This window comes from Aegilops tauschii, chromosome 1 (assembly GCF_002575655.3).
Source record: "Aegilops tauschii subsp. strangulata cultivar AL8/78 chromosome 1, Aet v6.0, whole genome shotgun sequence".
NCBI classification, from domain to species: Eukaryota; Viridiplantae; Streptophyta; class Magnoliopsida; order Poales; family Poaceae; genus Aegilops; species Aegilops tauschii.
Window position 1 is genome coordinate 493,462,045 of NC_053035.3, and position 17,922 is coordinate 493,479,966.

The 17,922-nt window shown below is 44.5% G+C and overlaps 2 protein-coding genes across 2 annotated transcripts; one reads left to right on the forward strand and one right to left on the reverse strand.

The window, feature by feature from the left end:
* Positions 1-5,782: 5,782 nt before the first annotated feature.
* LOC109764243 (uncharacterized) lies at positions 5,783-6,085 on the forward strand. Its single transcript, XM_073506518.1, has one exon. It carries the CDS (start codon positions 5,783-5,785, stop codon positions 6,083-6,085), a length of 303 nt encoding a protein of 100 aa, XP_073362619.1.
* Positions 6,086-11,423: 5,338 nt separating this feature from the next.
* On the reverse strand, positions 11,424-17,227 carry LOC109764228 (protein REDUCED WALL ACETYLATION 3). The gene is made up of 16 exons (XM_020323074.4): positions 16,744-17,227; positions 15,830-15,921; positions 15,520-15,648; positions 15,360-15,416; positions 15,195-15,267; positions 14,532-14,690; positions 14,138-14,287; positions 13,771-14,026; positions 13,565-13,686; positions 13,267-13,353; positions 13,048-13,136; positions 12,896-12,958; positions 12,736-12,792; positions 12,149-12,245; positions 11,915-12,073; positions 11,424-11,815 (listed from the first exon to the last, which is right to left on the reverse strand). The coding sequence occupies exons 1-15, from the start codon at positions 16,774-16,776 to the stop codon at positions 11,915-11,917; spliced, it is 1,623 nt and encodes a 540-aa protein (XP_020178663.1). The 5' UTR covers positions 16,777-17,227; the 3' UTR covers positions 11,424-11,815.
* Positions 17,228-17,922: the final 695 nt, after the last annotated feature.

Genomic DNA, 17,922 nt, shown 5'->3' on the forward strand with positions numbered 1-17,922 from the left:
CAACATGGATGCTAGATTCAGATCCCGCACACATAAGTTGGGCAGGTGACCACAGAAGCTCCATAGATATCATCCCCAGACCCAGTGACAGCAGGATCTAGGCATCATCTCGCCGGTGAGCACGGGTCTATCCAGGCCTACAAGTCCATGTCAGTCTAGATCCGCATTTGGCAGCCTTGTCTTCGACTTCATTGTCGGCACACTCAAATACATCACCTATTTAGTTTTTGTGTATTTCTGCCGCTGCCATCCTTGTATTTTTTTTGGTTTTGTCCCTAGGGCGCCGATTCGTTAAAAAAAGTTTTTCTCGCTTAATTTGCGGAAACCCAGGCGAAAAACAGTACAACACGCCCACAAGAAAGGGCACCCTAACTGACCTGGCTACCCACAAGATCCATAAACACTGTCAAGGAGAGGACACCATCGTGGTTGACTACAGTGTCGTCCACATCACTTCTCCCTGATCAAGCGACTCTGACTTCACAGTGGATGACCCATCAAGACCCTTCGAACAATGACTTATGAGAACCATGTTGGCCTATGCCAAACAACCGGCGACACGCATCAAGGATCAGGCAGCTTTGATTCTGCCGATGAGCCTCGCAGGAGAAAGTTGCAATCCTCGCACTAACCTAGTCTAATGCACCAACCAAAGAGTATAGTCAGCGAAACCACCATTCACTAGTCGATGTTGCCATAGTGACACTGGCACACGGTTTTGACTTCTTTGCATCATGATGAGAAACGACATGAAACACACCCATAAGGGACATTGAAATGGCGGTAGAGGGACAAGCCACGACTCAGATCCGCTTGCAAGCCCTGTCATTGCCGCAAAAATTGCAACACCACCACATGGATAAGCTGCCATCCAATGGTCTAGTCAGCCGGTCAGCTCCAAAGATAACGCCTCCAAGGAGGGCAACAACAGAAGAGGTGGTGTCTTCATCCGATCCGGTAAACAAGATCTGAGGTTTCCCTCGAAGTATACACGGGAGGAAAGATGCACAACACAACAATGCCTTCATGAAGGACAAGGCATCGATATCTTCGACATCCGCATTATCATCTGGCCTCACCTCTGTGACCTTGTTCAGCGACCTGAGGCATTCCAGTTCATGGTTGTCCCTCAGGCATGGCACCTTCAGCCTCCAAATCCATGTCCAGGCCTCCAGCAGCCTCACTTACTTTTCTAAAGTCCCTTTCTAAATCGGTGTTCTTTGGGTTTTAATTAAGCGGTGGTTGTTTTGGGTTTTTATTAAGCCGGGGAGGGGTGGAGGGAAAGGGGGCAAGAAGGTATTGTTCGATGTGTAACCATTGCAAGCAAGCAACTTAGCCATGGCAAAGACACTCATTGCTACTAGCAGAAGGAATTTCTGGTTGTTGTGGCACCAGGGCTTGCTTGTCGGTCGCTACTTCCCAGGGCGATACTAAAAACGCTTGCTTGTAAAACCTACTCGAAAGCGCTCTTTATCGTGCGTTTTTTGAGACTTGGGAGTTGGGCGCGGCACAGGTGCTCTTCGATCCCCACGACCGCGGCTTCCCCGCGCCGTGCGCCGGCCGGCCACCGCCGAACGTGGCATAGATCTGAGTGTGTCTATTACTATTACGCTCAGACGGTTTAGATGATTAGCAACGGCGATTATGAAAATTTAGTTCGTGATTTGGAGTGCTTATTTTTAAACACAAATTTGATGGTTGGCTCTCTATAATTTGGTACAGTAGACGAACCAAATGTGTTGGGATTTCACTAGGCGGCGAAAGACAAGCAATCGTCAGAAAAAATCCATGTCGAGGTTTTCATCACTAAGCCACCATAATGATTTTCATATTGCGAAGCAGATATTAGATCTATTTTCTTATCATATGCTGACATATGATTCATTTGTTCTATTGACACGAGACATGTATTCTTAATTAGGCTTGATATTTTCAACTGATATAGTTGTGATTCTGGTTTTGTGCTAATTGATGTGTACACAAATTTGATGTGTTCTTATTGGGCCTGATGATTTTGTAACCCTGGATCAAACATGTGTTTGTATGCAGTCTGGAAATCTGAACTAAAATAAGAAATACCTAGGGGAAATTTTGAATAATCTAACTTCGAGAATTTTTTTGAAATTATGAAGTATCTGAAACAATTAAATCTAGAATTTTCTTGAAATAATGCAAATATAGCGAAGTCAAAAATATTGGACATTAACTTTGCATCATCTTTGTAATATACAATTGAGTCAAAATAATTATAAATAAATTTAAACCTTATTTTTTCTCATTCTATTGTGTGAGTTAGTGTTAAATACTAAAGTTAATGTGTTGATTGCTGCAACTATTAGTAGAATGTCATAAATTCAGAACGTGACTTTGAATCTGGTGAGAATAAAATGCATTGAAGTTCACATGTTCCATTTTTAGTGGGTCTACAATAGTGGGTTTCATCTACCATCAAATGTTCTATATCCAAACAGTATGCTTCTAGTAATACGAAATGGGAACGGATCCCGGTATTTATTGTTTGGTGAGACAAAAGAGAGTAAAGCACCTTGAGTGTGTCCTGATATTCTCATGTGTTGACTTGTTATATTTTTTTGTTTACAAGTGAGGCAAAACACTTTCCTTGTATAGAATCTCTAGGCCATGTTACAAAACAAGGTGCAGCACTATAGAGAATTCACACTTATTACACAACCACTAGATGTGTGTTACAATTCGCAGAGAATACATGTGTTGGTTAATTGTGTAGAAGTTTTTAGAATAAAATTGTAAATTAACCCCCCCCCCCCCCCCACACACACACACACACACATCTAGCGATTCAACTACCAACTTCTTGGGAGAGTATATTCTACCCCACTCCCAAGATGCAAATTAATCTAACCATCCTACCAAGTAACTTGTTTAATCTTTTAAGGATAAAAGCAAGCTTTTACCATCATTAATTTGTCTGGCGATTGTACATCCATAGAACTAGAACGATTTATCTGGAATTACATGGAAATAAAATGTGTTTTAATATTTAATACTTTTAACCAAAGATGATCGAACAATAATGCGGGAACGGGGCAAGTTAATTTTGACTCTTTAGCTATTTGTCGGGTCGGAAAACGGCAGTATCACTGATAGGGTAGTGTGCGTGATCGGAAGTACCATATGGGAAATTTGACACGAGACTTATACCCAAGTTTGGGCCCTCGTCGTGGTTGTAATATCTTCTCCCGCTTAAGTGGATTGGCGTACGGGTGCCTCATATAAGGGTACAATATGAAGGTTCTATCTAGGCTAGTGTTTCGCAATTTGGTATCTATCCTAGTCCCGGTCTCGCCTTATATAAAGAAGCGAGACATAAATTACATGAATCTTAGTAGGCATCGTACTGACCTAACACTCTGCTTGGATATGAGGAATGGAGTCTTGGGCTCCAATCTGATGATGCTTCCGGAAGAAGGTTAGACGAGAGGCCTAGATCGTAGATGGGCCCCGAGGCTGGCTTGATGTGCCGACTTACCACGAGGTTAGAGTATCATCACTATTTATACTGAACTTTTTAACTTTGACATAACTAATATTGTCATTAAATATATGTTATTTTGTTGATGCATCTTTCATTGTATTATCTTAGTAGCACTGTCAAATATAACTACCCTTTGATCCATATTAATTGTTGCTAATTTAGTTCAACTTTGTACTAATTAAATGAACAACAATTAATATGGATCGGAGGGAGTAGCATAATTGATAAGTAATCATGACTATATATAATAAAATAATTATTTGTTATGCATTTTTGTTGTGCTAGACTAAAATGACATTTTCTTGCATTTTTATTTCATTGATTTAATTTGGATATAGGATTGCTTTTCTTTAAATGGCTACACTATAGGTCCAAGAAACTGTTGCATTACTTAAGACTCTTAAAGTATTTTGGTGCACTTATATATGTCCTTGTTCACAGTATCCATAAATATCAATAATATTTGATATAATATTTTAAATTTTATAATCTACGAAATAACTTGGTAGACGTTTCTAGAGTACAAGACTATCAAATTGTAGGTGTGAGACAGGGTGGACGAGGAGGGACATACCCAAAAAGTAGAAAACAAAAAAAAAGACCCAAAAAAACAAAAACTTGAGATAAAAAGGTAGCTGGAAACATCAAAAACCTGAAAGAAAACAAGAAACCAAACAAAAAGGAAATAAACCACAGAAATTTGTGCTTCATTTGTTTTTGGAAAGCACATAAGTACATATTGTGTTTTATGCGGAAGCATAACTATGCTTCACGTAGAAGCACTTTTTCCTGAAGCAGAGAAGCACAATTTTATGCTTCACGCAGAAACACAATTGTGCTTCACTTTATGTGGAAGAAAGAAGAAACAACAAAAACCAAAAAAGAAGGAGAAATGTTACCTGACGACCGTTCGCCGGGGGGCTAACCCCAGCAAACGGTTCCCACTCATCGCAAGTATCTCAGCGTAGAGAAAACGCCATGTAGTATCGCTAGAGTGGTTCGGTGTTCAGCTGCTTATGGTGAACGCGTGGTTTGTTTTTAAAAAAATCATGGGGCGAGGGACTAGAACCCACGACCTTTTGTGTATGCGCGAGCGCCCAATGCCACTGGCTGAGCGGGCATTTATAAATATTTTTCCTTTAAAATGCCACATATATTTTTCAATAAAAATATCTTGATTTTTTCGTTTTTCTCGCATGGAAGTTTTATTTTTTATAGCATGGCATTTTTTTAAGAGGATGTTATTTTTATTATTGAGAGATGATATTTTTCTTTTTAATGGCACGAAAAATTTATTACTAAGTGCATGTCATTTTTATTAATGATATGATGGAATTGTCATCAATAATAGAATGGCATTTTTATTATTGAGATATGACTTTTTTTACTGGCATGAGAATTTTATTGTTTAGCTCACGACATTTTTATTAACAATAGGATGGCACTTTTATCAATAATACAATGACATTTTAATTATTAAGAGGATAGTATTTTTATTATCAATAGGAGGGCATTTTTTAATGTTGAGAGGATGGAATTTTTTATTTTATAATGACATGGCAGTTTTTAGTTTTGGGGTGTTTCAATATAAAAATATTATCCTCTCAATAATTAAACTGGGCCTTTTGGGTTTGGGGGGTCGCGCTGGGCCTGCCTACTGACAAACGAGCGTAAAAGCTAATGGGGGGCTATTACCCTTGCAATCGAACACTACCCCCTGTGTTCATAAAATAGATTTCACTATGAACTACGTACGGATATATATAGATATACTTTAGAGTGCAGATTCACTCATTTTGCTCTGAATGTAGTCTATAGTGAAATCTCTAAAAGATCTTATATTTAGAAACGTAGGGAGTAAATATTAGGGCATACTAAAACAAAAAACTAGATATTAGGGTTTAAAAAGCCAAAACAGAAAAATGAAGAAAAAACAAAAAAAACAAGCAAGGAAAACCTTTCAAATGGAAAAGGCGCCCAACAACAGTGCTGGAGCGCTCCATGCCAGTAAAACATCTTGTTGCGGAAGGGCTCTTAGAGCATCTCCAACAGTGGCTGCAAAAAAAGCACGCGCGGGGCGGCTTCGCGCGCTCCAGCGGTGGTGGAAAACTCAGGCGCGCGCGAAAAAGCGGCCGGGCTAGCACGCGGCGTCCGGCGCGCTTTATAAATGCAGCGCCCTCCCGCCGCTCTCCACCTCACCACGCGCTCCTCTGCCGCTCTCTCCCCGCTCCCTCTGCCGCTTTCTCGCCTAGCCACCGCCGCTAAACCATGTCGCCGCGCTGCCGGGGAGTTTCGGGCTGCCGCGGCGACCGCGCGCCCTCTGACGCGTTCTCCGCCAAGATCCGGTCCGGCGACATGCGCCTCAGCCTCGACACCTTCGACACCACCCACAAGGCCGCCCGCGCGTACGACGCGGCGGCGTGGCGCCTCCGGCGGCCTCGTAGGGACATGAACTTATCGAAGGTGCCGACGCGGGAGCTGGCGCAGGAGCCGGTGCCTCCTCCACGGCTTATCACCGACGAGGATCGTCACGACAACCGGAGGCGCCAGCACCGTCTCAGCCTCGCCTAGAGGGACGAGGAAGCCATGGAGTTGTGGCGCCAACGCTTCCCGCAGGACGTCATCAACGAGTGCCAGTTCTTCGCGCAAAGGAGGGCCGAGAGGGAGGAGAGGAGGGCGGAGCGAGCCGCCTATCGCAATGACAGGCGTACGCGGAAGGCGTCCGCTCAATTCAACATCGACCTAGGACCAGCGTCGTCCTGGGACTCCAAGGACGATCGGTACCTTGACGCCTTCGTTGTGACGTCGGAGGAGGACATCACCGAGGAGTCGGAGTCGGAGGACGACGAGGAGTAGTTTTTTATCTATCGTTTTATTATCTATCATAGAAGGAGGCTATGAACTATCTATGTATCGTTGTATCTATCTATGTACAATCTATCTATCGTTTATTTATCTATGCCGAGCCGAATGCGTATCAAGTCGGAGTAGAAATATAGCGCGTCTGTTGAAGAGGCGCGCACATTTTTTTTTTGCAGTGGTAGCTGGAGCCAGCGATCCACGACGCGCAAAAACTGGCTACGAAGACGTTGTAAACGCTTTTTTAACACGTCGCGTGTTGCGCACATGTTAGAGATGCTCTAAGGGCGCAGACAGTTGCTCCCGTCTTTGTCGTCAACCAGCACTGCTCCAGCTCATGAGCTCATTTGCTTAGCAGAACCCACACCATTCCCAAGTTTTTTTGCCCCCTAGTTCAGAGTGCAAACTGCATATGTTTTGACTTGCTACTTTCTGTTAGAAGAGGAAAATGCGTTCCTTGTATAGAATCTTCTCCAAGATCATGTTACAAACATTTGCTTCTTACACGGCTGGCAGCTGTTACAACTCCCAGAGCACATCATCGCTAATTGTGTGTACTCCCTTTATCCATGTATATAGGGTCTAATACTATTTTAGGCTAACTTTGATCATATGTTAAAACAATAATATATGGCATGCAAGTTACACACAGCACACCATCAAATTCGTACGTAAAAAGAGCCTTTCACACTATACATTTTGCATACTATTAATCTTATCAATAGTTAAATGCAGTCTCAAAAAACGCATTAGGCCCTATATATGGAGGGAGTGAGTACAAATTTTTAGAAGAAAAATATGATAAAAAATTGGACCATACGGTAATTCGCTTTCCAACATAGGAGCAGCTTCTTTGAGGAGTGCATTTTACCTAGACAGAGCAACCCTACCAAACAAACTTCCTTTTTGTTTGTGGAAACAACCTTCCACCAACATCATTTACTTAGCAATTCTACATGATTATTCATCTGGAATTACATGGACAAAAAGTCAGAAATGCTTTGAGAGATGAGACAAACAATTTATGAAAACTTTCAAGTACGGTCGGTTTGCAGCTTTACCTATACAGCTGGAATTTTCAGAAGAACAAGTGATCAGCAATACAGACATACGGAGATGGCAATTCTGGCAACAAAATTCTGGTACTGGCGATTGTTGTTTCTCTTACCTATCAATAAAATGATACACATGTTTTGTGTATGGACAGAAAAAAAAAGACTTGGTCACCGGCTCACCTGTTAGAATAAATTCAAGGCGCTCCGTCGATCATCCGAGGACCAAGCAATCACATGAGGCACGACACCGAGATTTGTTAACGAGGTTCACCGATATGGCTACATCCCCGGGGCATGACTATGGACGCTCCTCCTCATGACACCGTCACAATACCGCACCCCGGCCGCCCGGGCGCCAGCACACGCCGCCGTCTCCCCCGCGTACGCGTGCTATTATGTTGGCATAGTTTACATCGTGTGTCCACCCCCGCTATATATGAGAGGCCTAGGATACAAGTGTCCTATTAGGACACAACTCCTACCCTGTCTACACACAGTTCTAAACCAAGTCCAACTGTAACCTAACTTGTACAATAATATTCGACACAACTCTAACAAACTCCACCTTGGCGAATATTCTTCACCACCTTGAATTCATCCATGCGTCGAACCTCCATGTACATTGGAGTTGAGATACGCCATGAGCACCGCTACTACTCCCAGACTCCATATGACTCCACCTGCAACTGTAGTCCCTTCTCGTCTTCTTCTCAGTCAACACTCGAGCAAAATTAAGTTCCTCATTACTCTACTTTGTGCTCCCAACTTCCGGAGAACCCGTTCAACGCCATCACACACCGACCACTTTCTGCGTGAAAATGAATAGACTCACATATTGGACGCCACATATAAGAGTTAGAGTTACCTGAACTCAACGTCACCGCTCTTTCTTGACTGCTTGTCTAAAACTTGAAAGAATTTCACATCGCCCTGTGTCACCCTGAGTCAAATTCGCAGTTGTCTCATCCTTTCTCCGGATAGTCTCTGGCATGTCCCACAGCTATAGCACTCCGCCTCCTTCTATACTTGTCATCCGCACTTTGCTATGTGCACTAAACATCACAGAATATACGGCCATGTACTCTATCAGCTTTTGACAATTTCAGACTTTCCGCCACTTTCTCAGATTCTCCACGGTCAACTCTTGTCCATCAACTAGCACCGATAGACCCAGTCACCAACTTGAATCTGGTACTCGTCAACACTGCTTCAGCACCCTCTGCACACTTTATCTGACCACATGTCTGATGATCAGTGCCTTGGCCTGTCGCTATGTCCCGTGCTTACCGCACCCCTCACCGCTATCACCGCGTCGAGTCTTTGCTGTCCTGGTCGAGTCTCTCAAGGTCGCGAACCCACGCCACTCAACCCCCACTGCAGAGAACCACCGATCATCACCGACCGATGCCGAGTATCACGTCTCCATCAGACCACTGGTACCCAGTCTGAACCACATGTCTCTCGCTATCCTGCTGAAACAGGCTTCGACTCTCTGTCGACTTACGCCGTAGCCCCTCCATCAGCACAGAGTGAAGTCTTCCGCTAGACTCCAGCTCCACCATCAACATGACTCAATGTAGCTGCGCTATGCTACCCCGCGCCCTGTCGACTTCAGGCTCTCATGTGTACACATCCTTGAATCAACCCTGCGTCATAGTCTGTCGAAGCCGCACAAGCCATCAGGCCTGCACCACGTGTTTCCACGCCCCAGAAGTTTGGCCACCATCAGCATCACGCTCCTATGTCATCGTCGCTGAAATCACCGCCGCCTTCTACTTTGACCGACATCCCCGTCGATCCGTTAGACAGTCCAGTCCGACCCAGCCGAAATTACCCGACTGCAACGATGCTTCACTCTGCGTCGTGTCCGCCCCGCACATCTCTGTGCATTGCTTAACGCCCTGTGTATGCATGATCCTTCAACAACACGCTCCAGACTCCTCCGAGCCTTATACGCACAATGTCCATCTTGATCAACTTGGCATCCTGCTACTCCATCAAGCATATCCGTCGCACAAACAATTCCTGCAACACTTGAATTCAGGTAGCCTGTCAATGTAAGCATTAACCCAAAATACCAACTTCCGTCGACCTGTACTGGACCCGCGACTCCCACGCCTCGATTACCATCCGGCCACAGCCTACACGCTGCCATCTCCATACATGACCATGTACGTACCAAGCAAAAGAGCCAATAAAATCCCACGTAGCTTAGATTTTCCTGTGTCCATGCAAAAACCATCTTGACATACACCACACCAAGCTTAGACTTTATTCCGTTACTCTCCTGCTCCTGATTGCAATGTGTTGGCTCGTGACGTTCCTTTTTCCTTCACCAATCTCTCGTAGCTACAGCATACACATACGCTTCACAGCCTCCAGCACACACACGCGCCTGCGGCAGTCACCCATGGACTAGCTACCATGTGCTCTCACGGCCCAACCTGCCCACCGAGCCATGACTCCGCTGGCGCCCCGTGGGCCTCCGCCCACGCATGGCCTGGCTCGGCCAGCCCCGCCTGGGCCAGCCTACCAGCACCGGCTGTTCTAAAAAAAAAAAAAAAAAAACAGCACCGGCTGTAGTACGCCTAGTCGATGCTTAGACTCCGATCTCGCCGAGACTTCCGACGCTAGGATTCCGCCGCTGCCTCTGTCAATCTACGAATCGATCTCGCCGACGCCACTCTCTGCTGACTTCCGTTCTGATCCGCTCAAACCAATAGGTATGCCACCGCGTGCTTCTTGATTCGCTTCTTGTACTCATCCGCTTCAAGATCGATTTCTCATCCGCCTATGGCACTCCCTCGGTGACATCTTTCCTGCGAACAACCGATCAAAGCCGAATTTTCCTCCTCCAGATCAATATCACGGCCTTAAATTGAACCTTGCTTGCTCATGATGCCACTTGTTAGAATAAATCCAAGGCGCTTCGTCGATCATCCGAGGACCAAGCAATCACACGAGGCACGACACCGAGATTTGTTAACGAGGTTCACCGATATGGCTACATCCCCGGGGCATCACTATGGACGCTCCTCCTCATGACACCGTCACAATACCGCACCCCGGTTTTTTTATACGAAGGGACGTACTAGCAGAAAAGACCGAGGTGAGAGGAAGGTCGGCCCAAGAGGAACGAAACGGGAACGATGCTCATTTTTTTTGAGTAGGAGAGAATATATCACTCTTGAGCTCAAGAACAGGCTCGCCTGGTTTTAGCTAAACCGGTGCGAAAGTAGAAACCGAAAAAGGCAAAGCTAAAATAATGGATAAGTAGCTGAAGCTAATGGAAGTCCACGCCTATAAAGAAAGAAGTGGGTCGTCCAGAAGTAATATCACAGATCGCAGAAGAATTGTTTTTTTCTCTGCTGGTAAGTCCTATCGGGAGGTGAGTATTGCCCTGCAAGAAAATTAGCTTAATCCGCGAACCAATGTCTTATACTAGAAAGGAATCATTCATTGGAACGGAATCATCAATAATGTCAGCCATCCTCTGCTACAAAATTGTCTTCACCTTTTCTAGTAAAATCCAACAGATCAATCGAGGCTTGCATTTTTCTTCATGAGTGGGTATTTAAAATCCTAATGACTCGTGTGAATTATTACCTTATAATCCCCCTCCTAGTCCTCGGCATCTCAACATAATTCCTGCCACCATTTCAACCGAAAGCTTGTAATGCAATCCTGTGCCATCCGGTAGCATGCTTGCTAGGCTCCAGTTCCGTAGTTTCGGATAACCAGCCTGTAATCTTTGAAGGATTCATCCTTCCCATGTGTCTATAAGCCCCATTTTCATGTACATATTGGTCATTTGTCTATGTCACATATGAAATCATATTACTCGGTGTTATAAACATCCACACGTACATAGAGTACACGGTATATGTGTAGGCACGCTTTTTCAGTTTTTTTTTCTTCTTTTGCAAGGCATAAAGATGGCATTTGAGTATCAGGCCCTTCCCCCGTTCGCCCTTCTCAAAATAACTCAGAAATAATTCGGAGCACGACAAGGTATGCCTCACAGTTCAACTCGCTATTTCTTTTTTACAGGAGGGAAACGCTTTCCTCGTATGTATAGAAGAAGAATATCTAAGACATGTTACAAAACAACAAGGTGCACACCAAAGTTGACAGTTACACGGCCGACAGCTGTTACAACTCCCAGAAGAATGGGTTGGCTTTTACAACAAGAAGAAAAATGATCAAAAATTTGCGTCTCCCTCCACAGCGATCAAGTTCCCAAGGGCAGCTCCTTAGGGGATCCCCTAGATGCAAATGGAACCGAGCATCCCCGCCAAGCAAACCTCTTTTGTGCGTGTGGAAGAAGCAGCCAGCCTTCCACCGGTATCATTTACTTGGCAATTCTACATCCATAAGAACTATTCATCTGCAATTACATGACAAAGTAAGTAAAAAATGCTCCAAGATAAGCGAGTGGTGATTTCTGAAAACTGTTGGGTATATAGAGTAGGGTCCTGCACTGTACCTATACAGCCGGAATTTTTAGAAGAACGAGTGAGCAGCAATACAGACATACGGAGATGGCAACCCCGGCAACGAAATTCTGGTACAGGCGGTTGTTGTCTCTGCTGGGAATGAAGGCTGCCCTCAGCACGTTTGTGATCTCAAATACCCGGTATGATAGCTGCAACATTGAGCATGGAATAAGTATGGTTGATGATTCGGTTTTGTGAAATGCATCTGAGATCGGTATACTTACCAAAAGATAGATTGATGTCGTTAGCATGAAGTTAAGCATCGGGTAGCCCGGTATGAAAGACAGAAGCCATTTGGGCTGCCCGTTTGGTACACTAGACCTGCAAAAAGAAAAGAGCCAGCTCTGAAAACAGATCCCACGTCCAGAAACCAGAGGCACAAGGCACAAAAGGCAGAAACAGGGAGAATGACAATAAATCCTACATGCACTTCAGTCAAAAGATATTCATCTGCTTTCAAGAAACTCTCTTGTCGGCCAAGGACATTAATGTTACATGGAGTAGGGATAGACACAAGTTCAACTGTGATAGTTACCATTTTGTCTAGTGCTTAGTAGAACTACCGCATCCAGACCAACAGAATAAGTACTAATGGTTTATCAGGCAGGAACAGCTGGATGTCTACTCGAGCTACATAAAAAAGCTTAAGTTCTTACAGACAGAGTTGAATGTCCCTTTGATTTTTATTCTCGAGTCTTCAGCTTAAACATTTAATATCTCAAAGCATACTTATCACCGGACTACTGAACTGTTTCAACATTCAGTAACTAAAAGTAGAATAAACATATGCTGAAACAGCTTAGTCCCATACCTGAGCCAAATGTGGATCTGAGAAATATAAGTCTCCAGTGTGACCTTGCCAAGCCAACTGTCAAATAAGATCTCGGTCTTAGTAATGGAGAAAGCAAAGGAATGGGAAAGGCAAAATGCCTGAACAATCCATATAAGGTGCTAAAAACTTAGATGCTTACGCGAAAAGAGCCAAAGAAGCGCCCCTCAACTGTTGGGTGCAATTGCGTAGGCAAATATATACACTGTAAGAAATAAGGCACTGTGTCAACTGCATGAAACAAATGTCGGCCGCGTGTCATACTGGTTATGATATCTTCTTTTTTATACGTACGTGATAGGAATCCATGACGTGTAGGGATGGTACTTGTTGTACGTAATTTTGTCCAGCCTGTAGATATATTCATACCACAGATAGCCAGCCTAAAAGAACAGAAGTCCTAGTTAGTATAGCAATTGAGGAACACAGCAATGTTGACTAGTTGGTAACATCCAAGCTAGCTGACATAAATAACAAGTCAGTGCATTTGTATGAGATGGTCATGTGACTTACCAGGACCGAAAGAGTCACAATGGTACCCTTGATCGACAACCTAACCTTAGTCTCAGATTCTTCCAGCTTCTCCATCCATCTTTCCACCTGCTCAGTATTTAAGGTTATATACTAGATTAATTTGGGATAAGCAGAAGGAACAAATACATAGGACAATAACATCTAAGTCTATCATCATTACTGTTTATATCAGGAGAGACTCCACAGAGGAAGTTTGTGGAAAGAACTTAACAATATTGACTGTGTATGCATGCATAACTGAAGGAGAGAAATACATATACATATTTGAAAAACTTACATTAGGGTGGAAGTAAGCATAAATCATTCCAATAATCCATATGTACCGATCAAGCCCAGATCGGAAATGCCACTCATGCAACAAGGGTAAGTGTGACTTAGAAGGCTCTGGATCTTTATAGCCTACATTGGACAGAAAAAACAAAGATTAATACTCTGATCCATGACTGAGAAGAATATCCACAGAAAAACATATGGACAACTCACCAAGCAGGAACGTAAAGGGGGCCCACAAAATTTCGAATACCCCAGGAACTTCCCATATCAAGATGACAGCCAAGAAGCAGCCAGCAATCTTAATAGCCATAACTGATGGTATCTCATTATACTTGTTAAACAGGCCAAGTGATGCGTACACCATAAGTGTAAATAGGGTGTGCATTGGGCAGATATAGTACAACATAAAATCATTGTCAAGGACAATGCAACAGAAAGCCACAAAGAAATTTAGCCTCCACATCATCTGCGTTAAAAGTGTATTTGTTGCCTGTTAGTGTCTGAAAGATGGTCCAAAAATCAAGAGAGTTAAATTTATCATACGCAGAAGCAATAAAGGTTGAGGTAGACTCAGCACCTGTGCAAATCTTGCAATGCTAAAATCTTTCTTGATATAATAGTACGAGAAATTCCCAAATCCAGTCATCCAAACATAGCAAGCAATGAAAACACGGATTGCATTATATATTTCTGATGCGCCAAAATAGTGGTACATCAGAAATAAGACCTGGAAAGGAAGATTGAATAATTATAAGTTTATAACATAGTTACAGCCAGAATACAACTGCACAAAACTTACAAAGGACAGCAACAGAAATGACACTGTAATAATTGACTATCAGTGTGGTATAAGTTTGATGTAACATAAATGAGAAGAGACTGTCACAAGAGTAGTTTGGATACGGAGTAGCAGACTTGGACGACAACGCAACACATTCTTTTGAATTTAATGCAGAGTAGTAAAAACTAACCTGCATCCACCCTTTCCATTCCTCAGTTTGGTGGCGATTAAGATAAAGTATGGACTTTCCAGAAAATGCTGATTTCTCCTGGTGCTTCTTAAGTGAAGTAAGTGCTGATGCTATGATGAGAAGAATGTACAGAAACAGAAACAGGTCTCTGTTGTAGTTCTGTAAAAAGAAGGAAGAAAGATTACAATGCAAGCAAAGTGAAGCGTACAGGCGTACACATACGAACATATATGGTTTTGTTTCGAGTAATTCAGGTTTATCCCTACATAGTTGCTTATTACATGAGCACAAGAGTTAGTTGGGCAGACTCAGCTTACAAAATGTTGCAAGTATAAGCCACCATCTATTGGCTACAGGGTCCCAGATGATGGAAAGCTTAAAATTGTTAGATTTGCCAGCAAACGTGTCACCTGCTTTGCTCTAGCCCATAGTCTCTAGCTTATTAGTCATATCTAAACTAAAGCTAGGCCAGACAAACCATTACAGCTTGAAGGTATTAATTGCTGAAAGATGAATGCGGAAACAAGTCATGGCGGATCATGAAACCAGAAGTAACAATGACACTCCTTGGAGATACGAATAATGTTTTACACTTGCTACAGTTTATATCTACTCTACTATGATACATCATTCAAAATGCGTACACAAGAGCAACATAGTTACCTTCTTGCTTTCTGGAAATATGTTTGTCCGGTCACAAATGTAAAAGTAAACCAGCACAATGCCAAATTCAGCCCTGAAAGATGGTTAGTGGACACATAAGTTTCAATAGCTGATCTCTTAGCTGGAAAATCTAAACTGGATGCAATTAATTCTGTAGGATCTTACATGGCTCTCAGTACAGCGCGGTTTTCTAACAGAAAAGGCTCATCCATTGTTATAAACCTGGAAATCACAATCACATCATGACATAAGCAATCATCATTTGCATGTGTTATGAGAACTTGTAACCCAATAATATGCATCGTATTGTTTATTCATATGATACCGTATTAAATTGGCTTTGGTAGACATGTTCCGGAATTTCGCCGATGGTGATTTCAACTGGCCTCCTTCGATTAATATAGCCTTCTCATCTTCCTTGGAAGTTTCATTTTCCAAAGTAGCATCTGAGTGACTGCAGATGACAAAATAATGGATGATTAGGCAAAGTTAGGATGGTAGTTGTTCAGCTTCTGATTAACAAAGAAACAGTTGAATTATTTGAAGCAGCAGTCTGCGGCTGGCAGTGGATATGTATATTTAATAACAGTTACTCGAGTTTTATGTTCTAAAGTTAACCAAAAGTAGATACTTACACTTTCCCATGTAACGAAGATTTCTTGTACTCCAGGATCTCGGAGTAGACCCATGCAATGAGGACCGGGAAAAGACCAAGTAAAAATGACACCTGCAAGGAATGAAATCACCGTGCGTGTTACATAAGCCCATGGCAGCATTGAAAAATGAGCCTAGCCGCAATTAGCCCATGCAAACAACAGCAGAAGACTAGGAAACAAAAAGAGGTCAGCCTAAGTTTGGATTTGAGGACTTAAGCAGCCAACTCCCGGTAAACTTTGCTCTATACTGTCTTCAGGAAAAGGGAGATCTAGTGATATATATATCCCAGCACAATGAATTTGGCATGGTGGACTGTTTGCTTTGATGTTTTTGACCAGATAAGATCTGGAATATCACAGCTCGAGTGCTGAACTCTAGTAATTTCTTTTTTTGCATAATTTTCTTTGCTTTCCTCGATCATGACACGAAAAAGGACATTTGTGAAACTAAATCAGAGCCGGACCGCCACCAAAGTCGTGAGGTAAGGACCGAGTCACGTGGCAGGCACACAAGACACCTTTGTGGGTACGTACTGAACTGAATTCAATTCTTCCTCAAGCCCTGGAGCAACCTTAAACCATGGCATTAAACTCGCAACCAGGCTGCTCACGTGCACATGACGCGTGTTGAGCACAGCTTCAGGCGCATGAGCTAACCCCCGCTACGTATTCGTCGGCAATTTTGGTCGGTAGGGATCCTGGAGGCTCCTAGTGCTTGCTTAGACAGCAAATTCAGTAGGCTTACACACAAGTACTGTACTAGACGATTTCAAACGAGAGCGGAGGAGCTAATTGACTCCGGCAAGACGCTTATCTCGGCCGGCGCGGCGGGAATTGCTTGAGCAGCCACGAAATGAGACGAGGAATTCGACGAGTAGAGCAGGGGGAATCACCTGGCCTGGCGTGACGGGGCCGAAGACCTCCATGCCCGTCCCTCCCGCGCGAGATCCCGATCCCGATCCCAGCGGCGGCGCGGGCGGGTCAGATCCGGGAGAGGATTCTGTACCAAATCAGTCGTCAGCAGGCCATGCCCCGCGAGCAGGGCAGGAGAGGAGAGCGAGCTGGACGGGGGAGAGAGACGGACGGCGAGGTCGCGGGCGGGTGGGGAGGAGACTGGGCTGATGGGGATGGGATTTATATATCTTGCGCAATGGCGGGAGTGGGATTGGAGGTGGCGCCCCAGGGCGGAGGGTGGAGAGGTAGGGGGAGGAGGAGATCTGAAGCAACCCAGCGAACGACGGGGCGGTGGCTGGTCGCGGTCGGGCCGGACGGACGGACCGACGGGCGGGGAAGGAAATGATGGGGAAAAGGGGCAGCGGCAGGAGGAGGGTTGGTCGACGACGGGATGGTGGGTGGTTGCAAAGTTTGGTGCCACCCCTTTTCCTTTGCTTTTATACTGGGTTTAGTTTAGATTTTTGGACCCTGTCCTCGTGCTCCTTTTAAAAACACAAAACACAGTACAATCACAGCTACACGAATACACTCTGAGCATCTCCAGCCGTTGGCCCACCAGAGGCTCGTAAAATCGCCGTCTGGAGGCGAACCGACGCTAAAAACGGCTTGGGAGCGTTTGGGTTCCCAGCCGCCGGCCCCAGGATCGCCCTCAGACGCCTTATTTAAAGTTTTTTGAACAAAGATTAGGTTAAAATTCGGCCAAAGGGATAAAGATTCGGCTAAAATTCGGCAAACATGACATTACTTAGGCGACTTAAATAGTTTTTTACATAGCAAAGTGAAATACTTAAAAAAGAGGAAGAGGGGAACCTCTCGCCCATCGTCGCGGCTGCGAACGTGAAGAGGGGAAGAGGAGAGAGGTCGTCGGCGGCGGCTGTGCACGGGAGAGAGGGGCCTGCGGGCGGGGTGCGGCCACCGGCGAGGGAGGCGCTGCTTATATAGCGGCGGCGGGGCGGCGTCGTGTGTACGCGTGGCTGGAGGGGGCGCGTCACCGCCCCGCGCCGCCCGTGAGGAATCAATGGAAGGCTGACCGACGGCAACCTTGGCATTGATTCCCCACGGGAAAACCGAGGCGTTGAGGACGACGAGGCGGGATCGCTGACTCGGCGGGCCCGCTG